Source organism: Phocoena sinus, chromosome X, assembly GCF_008692025.1.
Source record: "Phocoena sinus isolate mPhoSin1 chromosome X, mPhoSin1.pri, whole genome shotgun sequence".
NCBI classification, from domain to species: domain Eukaryota; kingdom Metazoa; phylum Chordata; class Mammalia; order Artiodactyla; family Phocoenidae; genus Phocoena; species Phocoena sinus.
Window position 1 is genome coordinate 72,638,608 of NC_045784.1, and position 16,383 is coordinate 72,654,990.

General features: G+C 38.2%; 2 protein-coding genes across 5 annotated transcripts in view; one reads left to right on the plus strand and one right to left on the minus strand.

Moving 5' to 3' along the window:
• APOOL (apolipoprotein O like) overlaps positions 1 to 1,677 on the plus strand; it is a 118,052-nt gene extending 116,375 nt beyond the window's left edge. For all 4 annotated transcript variants that reach the window (XM_032620769.1, XM_032620771.1, XM_032620768.1 and 1 more), the window contains one exon: positions 1,112 to 1,677. In XM_032620769.1, coding sequence (XP_032476660.1) covers positions 1,112 to 1,200 — 89 coding nt within the window. In that variant the 3' untranslated portion in view covers positions 1,201 to 1,677. The remainder of the gene's footprint in view (positions 1 to 1,111) is intronic.
• A 4,481-nt stretch (positions 1,678 to 6,158) lies between these two features.
• SATL1 (spermidine/spermine N1-acetyl transferase like 1) overlaps positions 6,159 to 16,383 on the minus strand; it is a 30,971-nt gene continuing 20,746 nt past the window's right edge. Inside the window, exons 3-6 of the mRNA XM_032618932.1 lie at positions 8,144 to 8,224; positions 7,644 to 7,745; positions 7,049 to 7,089; positions 6,159 to 6,386 (exon numbers count right to left, since the gene is read on the minus strand). Coding sequence (XP_032474823.1) covers positions 6,159 to 6,386; positions 7,049 to 7,089; positions 7,644 to 7,745; positions 8,144 to 8,224 — 452 coding nt within the window. The remainder of the gene's footprint in view (positions 6,387 to 7,048; positions 7,090 to 7,643; positions 7,746 to 8,143; positions 8,225 to 16,383) is intronic.

Genomic DNA, 16,383 nt, shown 5'->3' on the forward strand with positions numbered 1-16,383 from the left:
TCATTTCTTGGACCTCTTTTCTGATGTTCTGGAAGACTTCATATGGTCTCATAGTTTTAAATGCCATATATAGGCTAGGAGCATACAATTTATAAACCAGCACAGGCTACTCCTGTGCTGAACTCTAGATTCACATTTCTAACTGCTTACTCAATATTTGTATTCAGATGTCTAGTTAGCAATTCAAATATAGCACATCCAAAACTTAACACTTTGTTTGCCTTCTCCCAAACATGGTTCTACACTTTCCCCTATCTCAGTAAATGTCAACTCCACTCTTCTAGTTTCTCAAGTTAAAGAGTCTCACTCACACAACATATTGAGTCCATTTAGGAAATCTTGTCCATTCTACCTTAAGAAGTTATCCAGAATCCAGTACCTTTTCACCACCTCCACTGCTACTGCCCTAATAAAAGCCATCAGCATCTCCCTCCTGGGGTACTGCAATAGCTTCATAACTGCTCTCCCTACTTCCATGCTTGTTTCCCTATACTCTCTTCTCCCCATAGCCAAGAGTAATCTTTTAAAAAACATAACATCATGTCACTCCTCTGCTCAAAACTGTCCAGAGACTTCTCATTCTCTTAGAATAAGGAGAAAAACTTTGCCATGGCCCTATGTGGCCTGACCTTCCATTGTTTTCTGATCATGCCTCCTACCACTCTCATTATACCCACCATCAGCATATCTTGCCAACTCTGTTCTAGCCATATTGGCCATTTTATGGCTCCTCAGGCATGCCTAAGTTCTATTACACTTGCTGCCTGCTCTTCCTGTAAGGCATTTCCCTCGGTTATCTACAGGGCTCACACCTTCACCTCCTTCAGTTCTTTGCTCAAATATAGAAGACTTTCCCTGGCCACCCTATTTAAAACTGCAAATCACCCAAGCACTCCATATGCCCCTCCTTCCTGATTTATTTAATATTTTTTTGCATAGCACTTACCACCTTCTGGTATGTCATTTAGTTTATTGTCTCTCTCACCCAACTTGAATGTTAGGTCCATGTTGGCAGACATTTTTATCTGTTTTGTTCGCTGATGTGTGCCCCATATCAACAGGAAATTTGTAAAATGAATGACTAATATTTTTCATTTTAATACTTTATCAGGTGCTACACAGTTTATGGCTGACCCCAAGCTCATGGATCACGGGCAGTCCCATCCAGAAGATGTAGATATGTACAGCACTAGAAGCTGAAATAGTCTGCATAGAGAACTACAAGATGTGTGAAGTTGTGAATAACAATGAAAAAAATCATATAATGGGTAACTGTGATGCATGGAGTATAATTTAAACCAAGTTTTTCCCTTACATCTTCTAATGTACAGTTAGACAAATCACATAAGTGATTAAAACTCAAATTGAATACAATCCAAACAATACTAAATGATCGATGAGGAGGCAGAAGTAAAAGTATTAGGATGCATTTGGTGATTTTTAAGGGTATTTATAAAAAAATAAAAGTAAATATATGAACACTAATGAGACTAAAATCTGAAAAAATATGTATGTGTGTATATAATTATGTATATATATATGCACATATATGTTTGTTTAACTTTTATGAATTAACGTCAGCTAAATTAGAATTGTGTGTGGAAGAATATGTTCCCTCCCCCTCTGTTTTTCATTTCCCAGAGCTGGAATAAAATATCCATATTTTATGACACTTGGGCTTGGCTTTGTCTCTGTTTTATTAATGTTAACTCCTCTTAAATCCCAAAATACCTCTAACTATTTGAGAGGAACATATGCTACATGGGACCCCCGATGCTGCTTAGCATTCCTTCTTCTGGTTCCTGGGTGGTTTCCTATTCTGTTTTCTAGGAGAGGCATTACAGACCTTTTATTCTCAAACCTCCTATACCTGCCAATGATGACTGTCTCCTATTACATAGAGAAAAAATAAGTTATTACACATAGTTTTTCCCAACTTCTTCACATCTACCTTCAAGACTTACCTCTTTTCAGCCATGCATCCCCCTTTTCTAAAGCTAATGCTTCTATTTGTGTTCCTGACCTCCTCCTTTCCTATCTTTTCCAGTACCATATTCCATCCCATTTAATCTTCAGTCTTTGGTTTCTCTTTTCATTCATTTTGTTTTCTCAATCTCTAAATAGCTTCAGATCTTCTTTATCCAAAGACAACAGTAACAAAAATCTTTCCCCAACTCTACCTCTTCCTCTTGAGCTATCTTTTCTTTCTCTTTCCCATGATTTTCAGACTTCATAAAACAGTAATTAATGTCACTTTCTTATTTCCTCACTTTCAATTCCTCTCTAAGTTGTGACACCTTGGCCTCTATACCTACTTGAATATTCTGTAATGTTTGACTCTTGACCACTCCCTCCTAAAATTCAGTCCTCCCTTTGGTGTCATTGCTGCTCCTCTCGTTATTCTTCATTCTTCTCTTGCTCTGAATCCCTTAAATGCTGAGGCTCCTCAGGTTGCATTTCTAGTCTTTTCTCATTCTGTGCTCTCTCATTTCCATTCAACATACTTTACTGACTTCAGCTACCATTTATATGTCATTATTATTTATATTTCCAGCTCCTGTATTTCTCCAGAAGTGTATACCTATCTTTCTAATTATTTGTTAGTCATATCCACCTTATATCCCATAGATATCCTCAAGGTCAATAGACTTAAAACTAAATTGTCTCTACATCTCTCTCATTTCTGTGTTTCTCAAATCTTTTCTACCTTCTCTAATCCTTGCTCTCATTCAAGTCTTCTTCATCACTTTCCTGGATTATTATAGTAGCCTCTGGTTAATCTGCCTGATATCAATCTTGCTTTTTGTCACTTAACAATGCATTCTCCTTATAGGTAACAGTAAACCAGTTAACTGTAGCTTAAATAAGTGAGAGTCTATTTAAAGTCTGGGAATTGGTCAGTACAGGGTTGGTATAGTGGCTCATTGGTATCATCAATGATCTAGGCATTTTCTCTTTCTACTCTGCTCTTTAGCATGTTGATTTGTCACCTCATGATCACAAAATGGCTCCTATACCTCTGGGGAACACATACACACTCAGAGTAGGAAGAAGGGTTACAGAAACTGTACCAGATGCTTCTGACCCCCTTTTATCAGAGAAGTAAGTGCTTCCTCAAAAGACTTATGTCTATATCTTGACCAGAATTTGTCATGTAAGCCACATTTAGCTCAAGGAAGATTGGCAAGTCACATTTTTGTCTATGGAGAGAAAGGCAAGGGGTAAGGGATTTGGAATGGGTGTTGAGTTTAAGCTAACACACAGTGTCTGCCACTTTGTTCTTCTAACCCATCTGTCATATTATTATGACATAGTTATGTTTCTAACAACTGTTATGGGTAGTTGTGTTCCTGAAGTCCTCAGTGGCTAATCATTGCCTACAGAATCAAATAAAGACCCCTTAGTATGACATACAAAGCCCTTCATATATGATCCCAACTAAACTTTAATCCTTCCTTCCTTCTCCCCACCCACCGTACTGCCAATGTATATTTTATCTATAACTTACCACTTGCTTCTTGAACATGCTTTGCTATTTTATGTCTCTTTTTCTCTGCCTATGTTGGTGTTTCCTCTTAGGATTTTTTCTGTCTCATCCTGCTTCATTCCAACTTCCTACTCATCCTTCAAACCCATCCTTTCTCAGTTCTCCAAGGTAGGATTTAGATGCTCTCTCCTGTACATTCCCTTACATTTGGTATTTATAGCTGTGATAGCACATACATTTTATTATAAAACTAAAACTAGGTTAGTATTTTTTCACTTACAAGGCTCCTTGTGGGTATGACTGAATCATATTTGTGTAGCTTTTATGCCCATGAATACCTGGTATGTAGTAGAAACTCACATGTTCTACCATGCTAGTTGTAACACAGAATTATAATTATTTTTGCACCCTATCAAAAGGCTTACATTCTACTAGAAAGGATAGAAACATACACAAATACAGTGTTCTATGTAGTATCTTCCCTAAGATAGCTACTACAAAAGAACTATGGATGCTCAGAGATGGAACATAGTTCTGAGATGAAGTTAAGGAGGCAGTGGTCCTTGATCTGCTCAAGGTGGGGAAGCAGTTCACTTGCTAGTTTTTTATAGGTAAGCTTTTCAAAATTAAGCTTCAGTATTTTAAATAAATTTTTTTACCTCAGATCTGTTTATAAACAAATGCACCGATATTTCATCAAATCCAAGAAAAAAATGCTGCCAGGTCACCTTATCTTTGATAAAGGAGGCAAGAATATACATTGGAGAAAAGACAGCATCTTCAATAAGTGGTGCTGGGAAAACTGGACAGGTACATGTAAAAGTATGAAATTAGAACACTCTCTGACACCATACAAAACAATAAACTCAAAATGGATTAAAGATCTAAATGTAAGGCTAGACACTATCAAACTCTTAGAGGAAAACATAGGCAGAACACTCTGTGACATAAATCACAGCAAGATCCTTTTTATTTTTGCAGTACGCGGGCCTCTCACTGTTGTGGCCTCTCCCGTTGCAGAGCACAGGCTCCGGACACGCAGGCTCAGGGGCCATGGCTCACGGGCCTAGCCGCTCTGTGGCATGTGGGATCTTCCTGGACCAGGGCACGAACCTCTGTCCCCTGCATTGGCAGGCAGACTCTCAACCACTGTGCCATCAGGGAAGCCCTTTTTGACACACCTCCTAGAGAAATGGAAATAAAAACAAAAATAAACAAATGGGACCTAATGAAACTTAAAAGCTTTTGCACAGCAAAGGAAACCATAAACAAGACCAAAAGACAACCCTCAAAATGGGAGAAAATATTTGCAAATGAAGCAACTGACAAAGGATTAATCTCCAAAACATACAAGCAACTCATGCAGCTCAATATCAAAAAACCAAACAACCCAATCCAAAAATAGGCAGAAGACCTAAATAGACATTTCTCCAAAGAAGATATACAGATTGCCAAATAAACACATGAGAGAATGCTCAACATCATTAATCATTAGAGAAATGCTAATCAAAACTACAATGAGATATCATCTCACACCGGTCAGAATGGCCATCATCAAAAAATCTAGAAACAAATGCTGGAGAGGGTGTAGAGAAAAGGGAACCCTCTTGCACTGTTGGTGGGAATGTAAATTGATACAGCCACTATGGAGAACAGTATGAACGTTCTTTAAGAAACTAAAACTGGAACTACCATATGACCAAGCAATCCCACTACTGGGCATATACCCTGAGAAAACCATAATTCAAAAAGTCATGTACCAAAATGTTCATTGCAGCTCTATTTACAATAGCCAGGACATGGAAGCAACCTAAGTGTCCATCAACAGATGAATGGATAAAGAAGATGTGGCACATATATACAACGGAATATTACTCAGCCATAAAATGAAACGAAATTGAGTTATTTGTAGTGAGGTGGATGGACCTAGAGTCTGTCATACAGAGTGAAGTAAATCAGAAAGAGAAAAACATACTGTATGCTAACACATATATATGGAATCTAAGAAAAAAAAGTTCATGAAGAACTGAGGGGCAAGACGGGAATAAAGACACAGACCTACTAGAGCATGGACTTGAGGATATGGGGAGGGGGAAGGGTAAGCTGTGACAAAGTGAGAGAGTGGCATGGACATATATACACTACCAAACATAAAATAGATAGCTAGTGGGAAGCAGCCGCATAGCACAGGGAGATCAGCTCAGTGCTTTGTGACCACCTAGAGGGGTGGGATAGGGAGGGTGGGAGGGAGGGAGATGCAAGAGGGAAGGGATATGGGAACATATGTATACGTATAACTGATTCACTTTGTTCTAAAGCAGAAACTAACACACCATTGTAAAACAGTTATACTCCAATAAAGATGTTAAAAAATAAAAAGTGCTGCCAGTTAATGATAATACTTACCCTGATTTCAGGTCTGTTAGTGTGTAAAAATATAAGCATTTGAAATATAATAAGATATGGAGGATTAAAAATAAATATCCTAAGGCCAAGTGTAAGTTACTTTTGAATTATCTGCTATTTTGGATCATTAGCTCTGCTACTAGCCATTAGTATATTAGTTTGGATAATGGAAAGTTGACTGGTAAAATCTCTTTCAGAGTAAAAGATCTGCTGAAATGAGAGTTTGTTCACTTGTACAACACTCAAAATCAAACTGCTATTGGACTCAGGTGACATTTAAATATTGGAGCCTGTATTGGGACAATTTGTGATGAGTCATCTTTAACTCTTCTCCTGCCATGTCCATTAGTTCTTCTCTGTTAAACCTGAACAGATGCCTGCCCTCCTCGGAGGAAAGGTCTAAAGCCCCTCGACGAGTATAGTAGTCAGTAGAAGCCTGGTTCCAAATGACAACCAGCAACTTCATGCAGTTACACTGGCTTCTGACGGCTATCTGTTTAAAAACAAATGGATATTACTGTTACTTGAAAGTATAATCTTCATTAGTACATTTATTTTATTAAAGGTCTGTATGCAAGGCACTGTGTGTGTGTAAAATACTCCCAAAAAATAATACAATAGTTATCTCTTGGACTTCTCTAAATCTGTAAAAAGAAAAAAATTCCCATCAAGTTTTAAAATACTTTCTTTAGAAGTCCAAAACACATTTGCAAAATCTACTCATTGGTTTTATATAAATCTACTTCACTATTTTTTTCTTTATTCTATAGAAAAAGTTTACCTAAAATTCTCTTGTGTATTTCCAAAATATAAAAGAATCTTTTTATACTGTTCTCATATTCATACTGTAGACCTATTTTATGGGTAAAATTGCCTTCTAATCTCCCTTTTGCTTACTTCTGCTTTGTAGCACAGAGGTATATAATGTGGTTGTGTGTTATATAGAACACAACTCTTAATTAAACATAACTCAATTATGACCTGTATGAATATCTGATTTGAAGATCCAGTGTAATTAGAATTTAAAAATTAAGCATATTTTGAGATTATGTTCAGATGTTAAGATAAATTATCTAATTTATGCCATGTTAAGTAATAACATTTGATGAAGAAAAGGATAGCATATAGAATAAGAATACTAATTGTAATATATACCTGACCTAGCCTCTTCAGCATTTCAGCTCCAATACCTAGACCTTTTAAATAGATAATGCAAAATGAAAAAAACATAAGTTGAAAAACTCCATTTAAAAAGTTATTTGCTTTACTTTAAACCCTGTATCTGGTTGTTACATATTAGTAATAGCTTGTGTTGAAATTCAACTCATGAATGTTTTTCATATCTCTTTTTCCTAATTGGCATGTGGTTCCAAAGGTAATTGAAAAGATTTTGGATTTACTTTAAAGATCAGTGAAGAGGAAATGTGTCCCTATCACTATCATCTTATCACAGAATATATTTCTTATTCATTTTAGACAAACCAACACAAAATGTAAAAGCACGTTTTAAACATGAAAGTATAGCTTTCATAACTTGGCTTATTCAAGCCTTGATGGGAACTAATAAATATTTTTCTAATCTGTGATTGAGTCTTCACCATAAGCAAGGATAACTAGGATAGTGATCAGGCTCATGAAATAGAAATGAGTTACATAAACTAACTTAAACACATTTATACTAACTCTCCTTAAATTAAAATATACCATTTTAATTTTTAAAGTATAAGTAATACTATAAGTGTTACTTGACCTCGGTAAGCTTGTATGACATAAAAGTCCTCTAGGTAAAGTAACTTGCCAATCCAGGGGTCATATGTAAAGTAGTACATGGCAAATCCAACAGTCACTTTGCCTAGGAAGAGGAAAGAGAGGGTATAAAGAGGTTAATGCTTTGAATCTTGTAATGTTCTTTCCTCCAAAATAACTATTAAAGTAATAAAAGCTTGCTGGACAAAATTTCAAGCAATACAGAACTGTATAAGGTAGAAGGTTTAAGTCCTTTATAATACAACCTTTAAGAGATAACCCATCTTTTAACAGTGTGGAGTATACTCTTCCTAAAATGTTTTTTCTATGCATTTACAAACGTAAGTACATACCATACATTTTCTCTTAAAAACAAGACTCAGTTTATGTACTTATGCTCTTCTCCTCTGCTTAATAGTAATTATATGCTATCAAACTGTACTTTGTTTTCAGGATAGAGAAAATATACTCTAGATTAAATTGAAAAAGGAAGGTTTATTTTACCTAATGGTTTTTGATGATTGTGTACTTCTGCAATCAAGCAGTAGAAAAGGGGATGGTCCCCAAAGCCACCCCTGAGTACATCTGAAATATCAATTCACATAAAATATGTTAGAAAATTTACAGTAGAGAAAAGGAAGATGGTGTAGTTGGCAGCACCAGAATTCCTTTCTTCACCTATACAACAACTGTACTGGCATAAACTGCCTGAAGTGAATATTTTGGAACAGTAGAGTTTATTTGAATACTTACAACTTCCAGAGGACAGCTTGACTGGTAAATGCAGTTAATTTTGGCAAAATTCAGCCATCAGCCCAGTGGTGGTTTCCAAGCACACACCCCCCAACTCCATCATGTCCTACCTCATCTCACGGCAGGCAGTTGTAGGGACTGCTGAGACTCCTGAATTGCTGGAGTGGATTGCTACTCTCAATGCTGAGGTGAGGACCTAGAGGTTGGCCGCTATTTTTCTAACCTCCACAAACTAAAGCAGCTTCTAGAAGATTTAAAGGAGCCACACCAGTTTTGTTAGACATTCAAAAACAACCATGTATACAGAAGAATCTAGAAAGCCACCATGCATGATCAGGGAAAGACACAGACTTAGAAAAGACCTTAAAATACCTTTAAACATTTAACTCAGATTGATCTCTGACACAGGCACCCTATAACAATAAAAAAACAGCCAACCCTGGGGAAGCAAGAGAATTTGATTTCAAGAGTTGACACATTATAAGATTAAAATGTCCAGTTTTCAACAACAAAAAATCACAGTGCATACAAAGAAACTGGAAAGTATAGCCCATTCAAAGGAACCAAGTAAATTAAGAGAAAGCATACCTGAGGAACCCCAGATGTCAGACTTACTAAACAAAGACTTTAAAACAACTGTCTTAAAGGTGCTAAAAGAGCTAAAGGGTGACATGCACAAAGACAAGAAAAAGGTGTATAAACAAAATAGGAATATCAATAAATAGAAATTATTAAAAAAAGAATCCCCATCAAAAAACTCTGAAGCTGAAAAGTATAATAAATGAGAAGTGCACTCTAGGGGTTCAAAATCAGAATTTCTAAGCAAGCAGAAGAAAGAATGAGTTAACTTGAAGATAGGACAACTGAAATTATCAAGTCTGAGGAACAAAATAGATGAAGAAAAGCAAAGAGCCTAAGGTATCTGTGGAACACCATCAAATGGACCAAGATACAAATTATGGGACTCTCAGAAGAAGAGAGAGAAAGGAAAAAATATTTGAATAACAACTGAAAACTTCCCAGATTTGATGCAATACATCAATCTACAAATCCAAGTTCAACAAACTCCCAAGTGGCATAAACCCCAAAAAGTCAACACCAAGACATGTAATCAAACTGTTGAAAGACAAAGAGAAAATCTTGAAAGCAGCAAGGCAGAAGTAACTTGTCACATACAATGGATCTTCAATGGGATTATCATCTGCTTTCTCATCAGAAACCTTGGAAGCCAGAAGGCAGTGGATTGATATACTCAAAGTACTGGGGACAGGGAAGGAGGGGAGAAGCGCAGAAACTTGTCAACCAAGAATTCTATATCCACCAAAACTGTCCTTCAAAAATGAAGGAGAGGGGGCTTCCCTGGTGGCGCAGTGGTTGAGAGTCCGCCTGTTGATGCAGGGGACATGGGTTCATGCCCCAGTCCAGGAGGATCCCACATGCCACAGAGCAGCTGGGCCCGTGAGCCATGGCCATTGAGCCTGCACGTCCGGAGCCTATGCTCCACAACGGGAGAGGCCACAATAGTGAGAGGCCCACATACTGCAAAAAAAAAAAAAGAGAAATTAAGGTATCCCCAGACTCATCCCCCCTAAACAAAAAACCTGAGGAAGTTTGTTATCTCTAGACCTGCCCTGCATAAAATGCTAAAAGGAGTCCTTCAGATTGAAATGGAAGGAAAATAAGTAGTAACTCAAAGCCATATGAAGAAATAAAGATAAAGGTAATGGTGCCTAGTTAAAGGTAAATACATGGGGAATTATAAAGAACTAGTGTTATTTTAAATTTGTTTGTAGTTCTTTTTATTTTCTACATGATTTAAAAGACAAGTGCATAAAATTAGTCATTAGTGTGTGTTCTTGGGCACACAATGTATAAAGATGTAATCTGTGACATCAATAACATAAAAGGGGAATTGACATGTACAGGAGAAGAGTTTTTGTATGCTATTGAAATCAAGCTAGTATAAATTCAAATTTTATTGTTATAACTTTAAGATGTTAAATGTAATCCCCACAATAACAACAAAGAAAATGTCTATAGAATATATACATAAGGAAATGAGAAGGGAATCAAAACATTTTACTACAAAAATCAACTAAATACAAACGAAGGTAGCAATGTTGGAAGTGAAGGACAAAAAACTATATAGAAAACAAATAGGAAAATGTCAGAAGTCCCTCCTTATCAGTAATTACTTTAAATGTAAATGGATTAAATGCTCTAATCAAAAGAGAGATTAGCAGAATGAACTTCTAAAAATGATCCAACTATATGCTGTGTGTAAGACAATTACTTTAGATTAAAAAAAAAACAAGAAGGTTGATAGTGAAATGATGGAAAAAGACATTTCATGAAAATAGTAATCAAAAGAAAGCTGGGATGTCTGTAATAATATAAGACAAAATAGACTTTAAGTAAAAAACTCTTACTGAAGAGAAGGATATTATATAGTGATAGAAGGTTCAGTTTACCAAGAAGATATAACATTTATAAACATTTATGCACCAAACATCAGAGCTCCAAAATATATGAAGCAAATATTGACAGAATTGAAGATAGAAAGAGCTCTAAAATAATATTCAAAAACTTCATTACATCAATTTCAATAATGTACTTAACAAACAGACCAATGATAAATATGTTAATAGATTATTCGAACAAAACTATAGATCAATTGGACCTAACAGAAATATACAGTGCATCCCACCCAACAACATAATACACAATTTTTCTTGAACTTTCTCTAGGATATATCATACGTTAGGCCAAAAAGCAAGTCTTAATACATTTTGAAAGATTGAAACCATACAAAGAACCTTCTCCAATCACAATGGATTGAAACTAGAAACTGATAGATGGAAACTAGGAAATTCACAAATATGTGGAAATTAACCAATGCACTCAAACAACTTCAGCTCAAAGTAGAAATAACAAGAGAAATTAGAAAACAGAGATAAATGAGAATGAAAGCAATACAAAAAACTTATGGGATTCAGTGAAAGAAGTGCTCAGAAGGGAACTTATAGTTGTAAATTCCAACATTAAAAAAGGGAGGGAGGGAGGAAGGGAAAGAAAGAAAGAAAGGAAAGAAGGAAGGAAGGAAGGAAGGAAGTAGAAGGGAGGGAGGGAGGAAAGGAAGGAAGGAAAGGAAAGGAAAGGAAGAAATAAAGGAAAGAAAAAAAGGAAGGAAGGAAGGAAAGAAAGAAAGAAAGAAGGGAAGGAAGGGAGGGAGGGAGGAAGAAAGATCTCAAGTCGTGACCTAATCTTACACATTAGAAACTAGAAAAAGGAGTAAACTAAGCTCAAATCTAGCAGAAAAAAAGGCAAATAAATATCTCTTATCAATACAGATGCAAAAATACTCAACAAAATAGCAAATTGAACTCAACAGCATATTAAAAGGATCATTCACTATGACCGTGTGATTGATCCTAGGAATGAAAGGATGGTTCAACATAAGGAAATCAATCAAAGGGGGAAAAAAACACAAAACCATCTCAATTGGTGTAGAAAAGGCAATTGACAAAATCCAACACCCTTTTATGATGAAAGCCCTTAGAAAACTAGGAATAGAGGGAAATTCCTAACATGATAGTGGGTACCTATTTTTTTAAAAAGTTAACTTTAATGGTGAGTGACTGAAAGCATTCCCCCTAAGATTAGGAACAAGACAAGGATGCCCACTCTTACCACTGCTGTTCAACATTGTACTGGAAGTTAGACAATTAGACAAGAAAAAGAAATAAATGCCATCCAAATTACAAAGGAAGAGGTAAAATTATCTCTATTTGCAGATGACATGATCCTACTGATTGACAATCCCAAAGAATCCAAAGAAAGCTACTAACACTAATAAATTAATTCATTAAAGTTGCAGGCTACAAGATCAACCAAAAAAATCAGTTTTATTTCTATACACCAGCAAAGAACAAACCAAAAAGTAAATTTAAAAAGCAATTTCATTTACAATCGCCTCTAAAATAATTAAATACCTAGGAAAGAATCTACGCAAGGAGGTGAAATACTTGCATACTAAAAACTATAAAACATTGCTGAAAGAAGTTAAAGACCTAAATAAATTAAAAGATATCCCGTGTTCATAGATAAGACTTAACATTGTTAAGATGTCAATAGTACCCAAAGTGATCTAAAGATTCAATGTCATCCCTATCAAAATTCTAACATCCTTTTTTACAGGAGTGGTAAAGCTGATCCTCAAATTCATTTAGAATTCCAAGTGTATAATTTTATACAGACTTTTCTTGACCTACAATAGGGTTACATCCTGATAAACCCATCATAAGGTGAAAATGTCATAAAAGTCAAAAATGCATTTAATACACCTAACCTATCAAACATCATAGCTTAGCCTGACCTACCTTAAACCTGCTCAGAGCACTTGCATTAGCCTAGAGTTGGGCAAAATCATCTAACACAAAGCCCATTTTATAATAAAGTGTCAAATATCTCATGTAATTTATTGAATACTAAGTGAAAATAGAATGGTTGTATGGGTACAGAATGGTTGTAAGTGTATCAGTTATTTACCCTCATGATCACATGGCTGACTAGGAGCTGTGGCTCACTGCTGCTGCCCAGCATCATAAGAGAGTATCCTATTGCATATAGCTAGCCCAGGAAAAAGACAAAATTCAAAATTTGAGGTACAGTTTCTACTGAATGCGTATTGCTTTATAAAGTTGAAAAATTGTTCAACGTCATACCGTAAGTAAGTCAGGGACTGTCTGTACACTTTAATCATCTCTTTTCTCAGTGTTCACATTTTCTGCCTAAAATGTTGCAATTCATCATAAAACACTAGCATTGGCTATTAATATTGCTGGCTCTCAAAATGTAGTAAATATCTTGAAAATAATTTTAAGTCATTTTGCTTTTATCCATTTCATCCTATCAAGCTACTACTAACATTGGGCATTAAATTATATTGTCTTTGACCAACTACACTTCTCATTTTACATTTCTAAAATTAGTTGAAATTTATTGACACTGTAAAGATGTAAAAGCTCTTAACTATCAATTTCATACTTTAAAAATGAGGAAAATATAAAATAGTGGTGCACTGACAAAGCTATTAAACAATAGCTTTTTATACAAACTTTTGCCCTGTATATCTAAATACTATTGGTCGGCGGGAAGATGGCGGAAGAGTAAGACGTGGAGATCGCCTTCCTCCTCACGGATATACCAGAAATACATCTACACGTGGAACAACTCCTACAGAACACCTACTGAAGGCTGGCAGAAGACCTCAGAGCTCCCAAAAGGCAAGAAACTCCCCACGTACCTGGGTAGGGCAAAAGAAAAAAGAAAAAACAGAGACAAAAGAATAAGGACGGCACCTGCACCAGTGGGAGAGAGCTGTGAAGGAGGAAAAGTTTCCACACACTAGGAAGCCCCTCCACGGGCGGAGACTGCGGGAGGCGGAGGGGGGAGCTTCGGGACCGCGGAGTGGTGCACAGCAACGGGTGTGGAGGGCAAAGCGGGGAGATTCCTGCACAGACGATCGGTGCCGACCGGCACTCACCAACCCGAGAGGCTTGTCTGCTCACCCGCCGGGGCGGGCGGGGCTGCGAGCTGAGGCTCGGGTTTCGGTTTTGGACGGAGCGCAGGGAGAGGACTGGGGTTGGCGGCTTGAGCATAGCCTGAAGGGGTTGGTGCGCCACGACTAGCCGGGAGGGAGTTCGGGGAAAAGCCTGCACGGGCCGAAGAGGCAAGAGACTTTTTCTTCCCTCTTTGTTTCCTGGTGCGCGAGGAGAGGGGTTTAAGAGCGCTGCTTAAAGGAACTCCAGAGACGGGCGCGAGCCGCGGCTAAAAGCGCGAACCCCAGAGACAGGCGCGAGCCGCGGCTGAGGGCGCGAGCCCCCGAGTCGGGCGCGAGCCGCGGCTGAAACCGCGGACCCCAGAGACGGGCGGGAGACGCTGGGGCTGCTGCTGCCGCCACCAGGGGGGCTGTGTGCGAGCACAGGTCACTCTCCGCGCCCCTCTTCCGCGGAGCCTGTGCAGGCCGCCACTGCCAGGTTCCCGGGATCCAGGGACAACTTCCCCGGGAGTACGCACGGCGGGTCTCAGGCTGGTGCAGCGTCACGCCGGCCTCTGCCACAGCGTCACGCCGCCTCTGCCGCCGCAGGCCCGCCCCACACGCAGTGCCCCTCCTTCCCCCATTCCCCAACCCCCGGCCTGAGTGAGCCGGAGCTCCCGAATCAGCGGCTCCTTTAACCCCGTCCTGTCTGAGCCAAAAAACAGACGCCCTCCAGCGATCTGCGCGCAGGGGCAGGGCCGGGTACAAAGCTGAGCTCCTGTGAGCTGTGAGAGCAGGGAGGAGAGGGGGAGGTCTCTCCCGGCAGCCGCAGAGGCGGCGGATTGAAGCTCCACGATCAACTTGATGTGCCCTGCATTGTGGAATACCTGAATAGACAGGGAGTGATCCCAAATTGAAGAGGGGGAATTTAGGAGCGAGATCTGTGATTTTTTTCCCTTTTCCTCTTTTTGTGAATGTGTGCGTGTATGCTTCTGTGTGAGATCTTGTCTGTATACTCTTGCTTCCACCATTTGTCCTAGGGCTCTATCCGTCCATGGTTATTTATTTTTTAAAAAAAAAATTTTTTTTAAATAATTAAATTTAATTGTAATAACTTTATTGAACTTTACCTTCGTTCTTTCTTTCTTTCTTTCCTTCCCTCCTTCCCTCCTTTAGACAGCGAATCACCCCAGGTTGAGGGGGTGGTCTCTGGGAGCAGGATTTATGATTTTTCCCCCTTTGCCTCTCTTTGTGAACGTGTATGTGTATGCTTCTGTGTAAGATTTTCTCTGTATAGCTTTGCTTCCAACATTTGTCCTAGGGCTCTATCCGTCCATGGTTTTTTTAAAAAAATTTTTTTTTCTTAATAATTAATTTTAATTGTAATAACTTTATTGTACTTTACCTTCGTTCTTTCTTTCTTTCTTTCCTTCCTTCCTTCCCTCTTTTAGACAGCGAATCACCCCAGGTTGAGGAGGTGGTCTCTGGGAGCAGGATTTATGATTTTTCCCCCTTTGCCTCTCTTTGTGAACGTGTATGTGTATGCTTCTGTGTAAGATTTTCTCTGTATAGCTTTGCTTCCAACATTGGTCCTAGGGCTCTATCCGTCCATGGTTTTTTTTAAAAAAGAATTTTTTTTTCTTAATAATTAATTTTAATTGTAATAACTTTATTGTACTTTACCTTCGTTCTTTCTTTCTTTCCTTCCTTCCTTCCCTCCTTTAGACAGCGAATCACCCCAGGTTGAGGAGGTGGTCTCTGGGAGCAGGATTTATGACTTTTCCCCCTTTGCCTCTCTTTGTGAACACGTATGTGTATGCTTCTGTGTAAGATTTTCTCTGTATAGCTTTGTTTCCAACATTTGTCCTAGGGTTCTATCTGTTCTTTTTTTTTCTTTCTTTCTAAATATTTTTTAGTACAATAACTATATTATACTTTATTTTATTTTTACTGTATCTTCTTTCTTTCTGTCTTTTTTCCTTCTTCCCCTCCTTCCTTCCTCCCTTCCTCCCTCCCTCCCTCCCTCCTTTCTTTCCTTCTTTGCTTCTTTCTTCCTTCCTTCCTTTCCTCCTTTCCTCCTTTCCTTCTTTCTTTCCTCAAACTTCTACTAATTCTCTCTACATTTTCTCCTTCTTTCCCTCCTTCCTTCCTTCCTTCTCCCCTCCCTCCCTTTCTTTCCTTCTTTGCTTCTTTCTTCCTTCCTTCCTTTCCTCCTTTCCTTCTTTCTTTCCTCATACTTCTACTAATTCTCTCTACATTTTCTCCTTCTTTCCCTCCTACCTTCCTTCCTTCCTCCCTCCCTCCCTCCTTTCTTTTCTTCTTTGCTTCTTTCTTCCTTCCTTCCTTTCCTCCTTTCCTTCTCTCTTTCCTCAAACTTCTACTAATTCTCTCTACATTTTCTCCTTCTTTCCCTCCTTCTTTCCTTCCTTCCTCCCTCCCTCCCTCCCTCCCT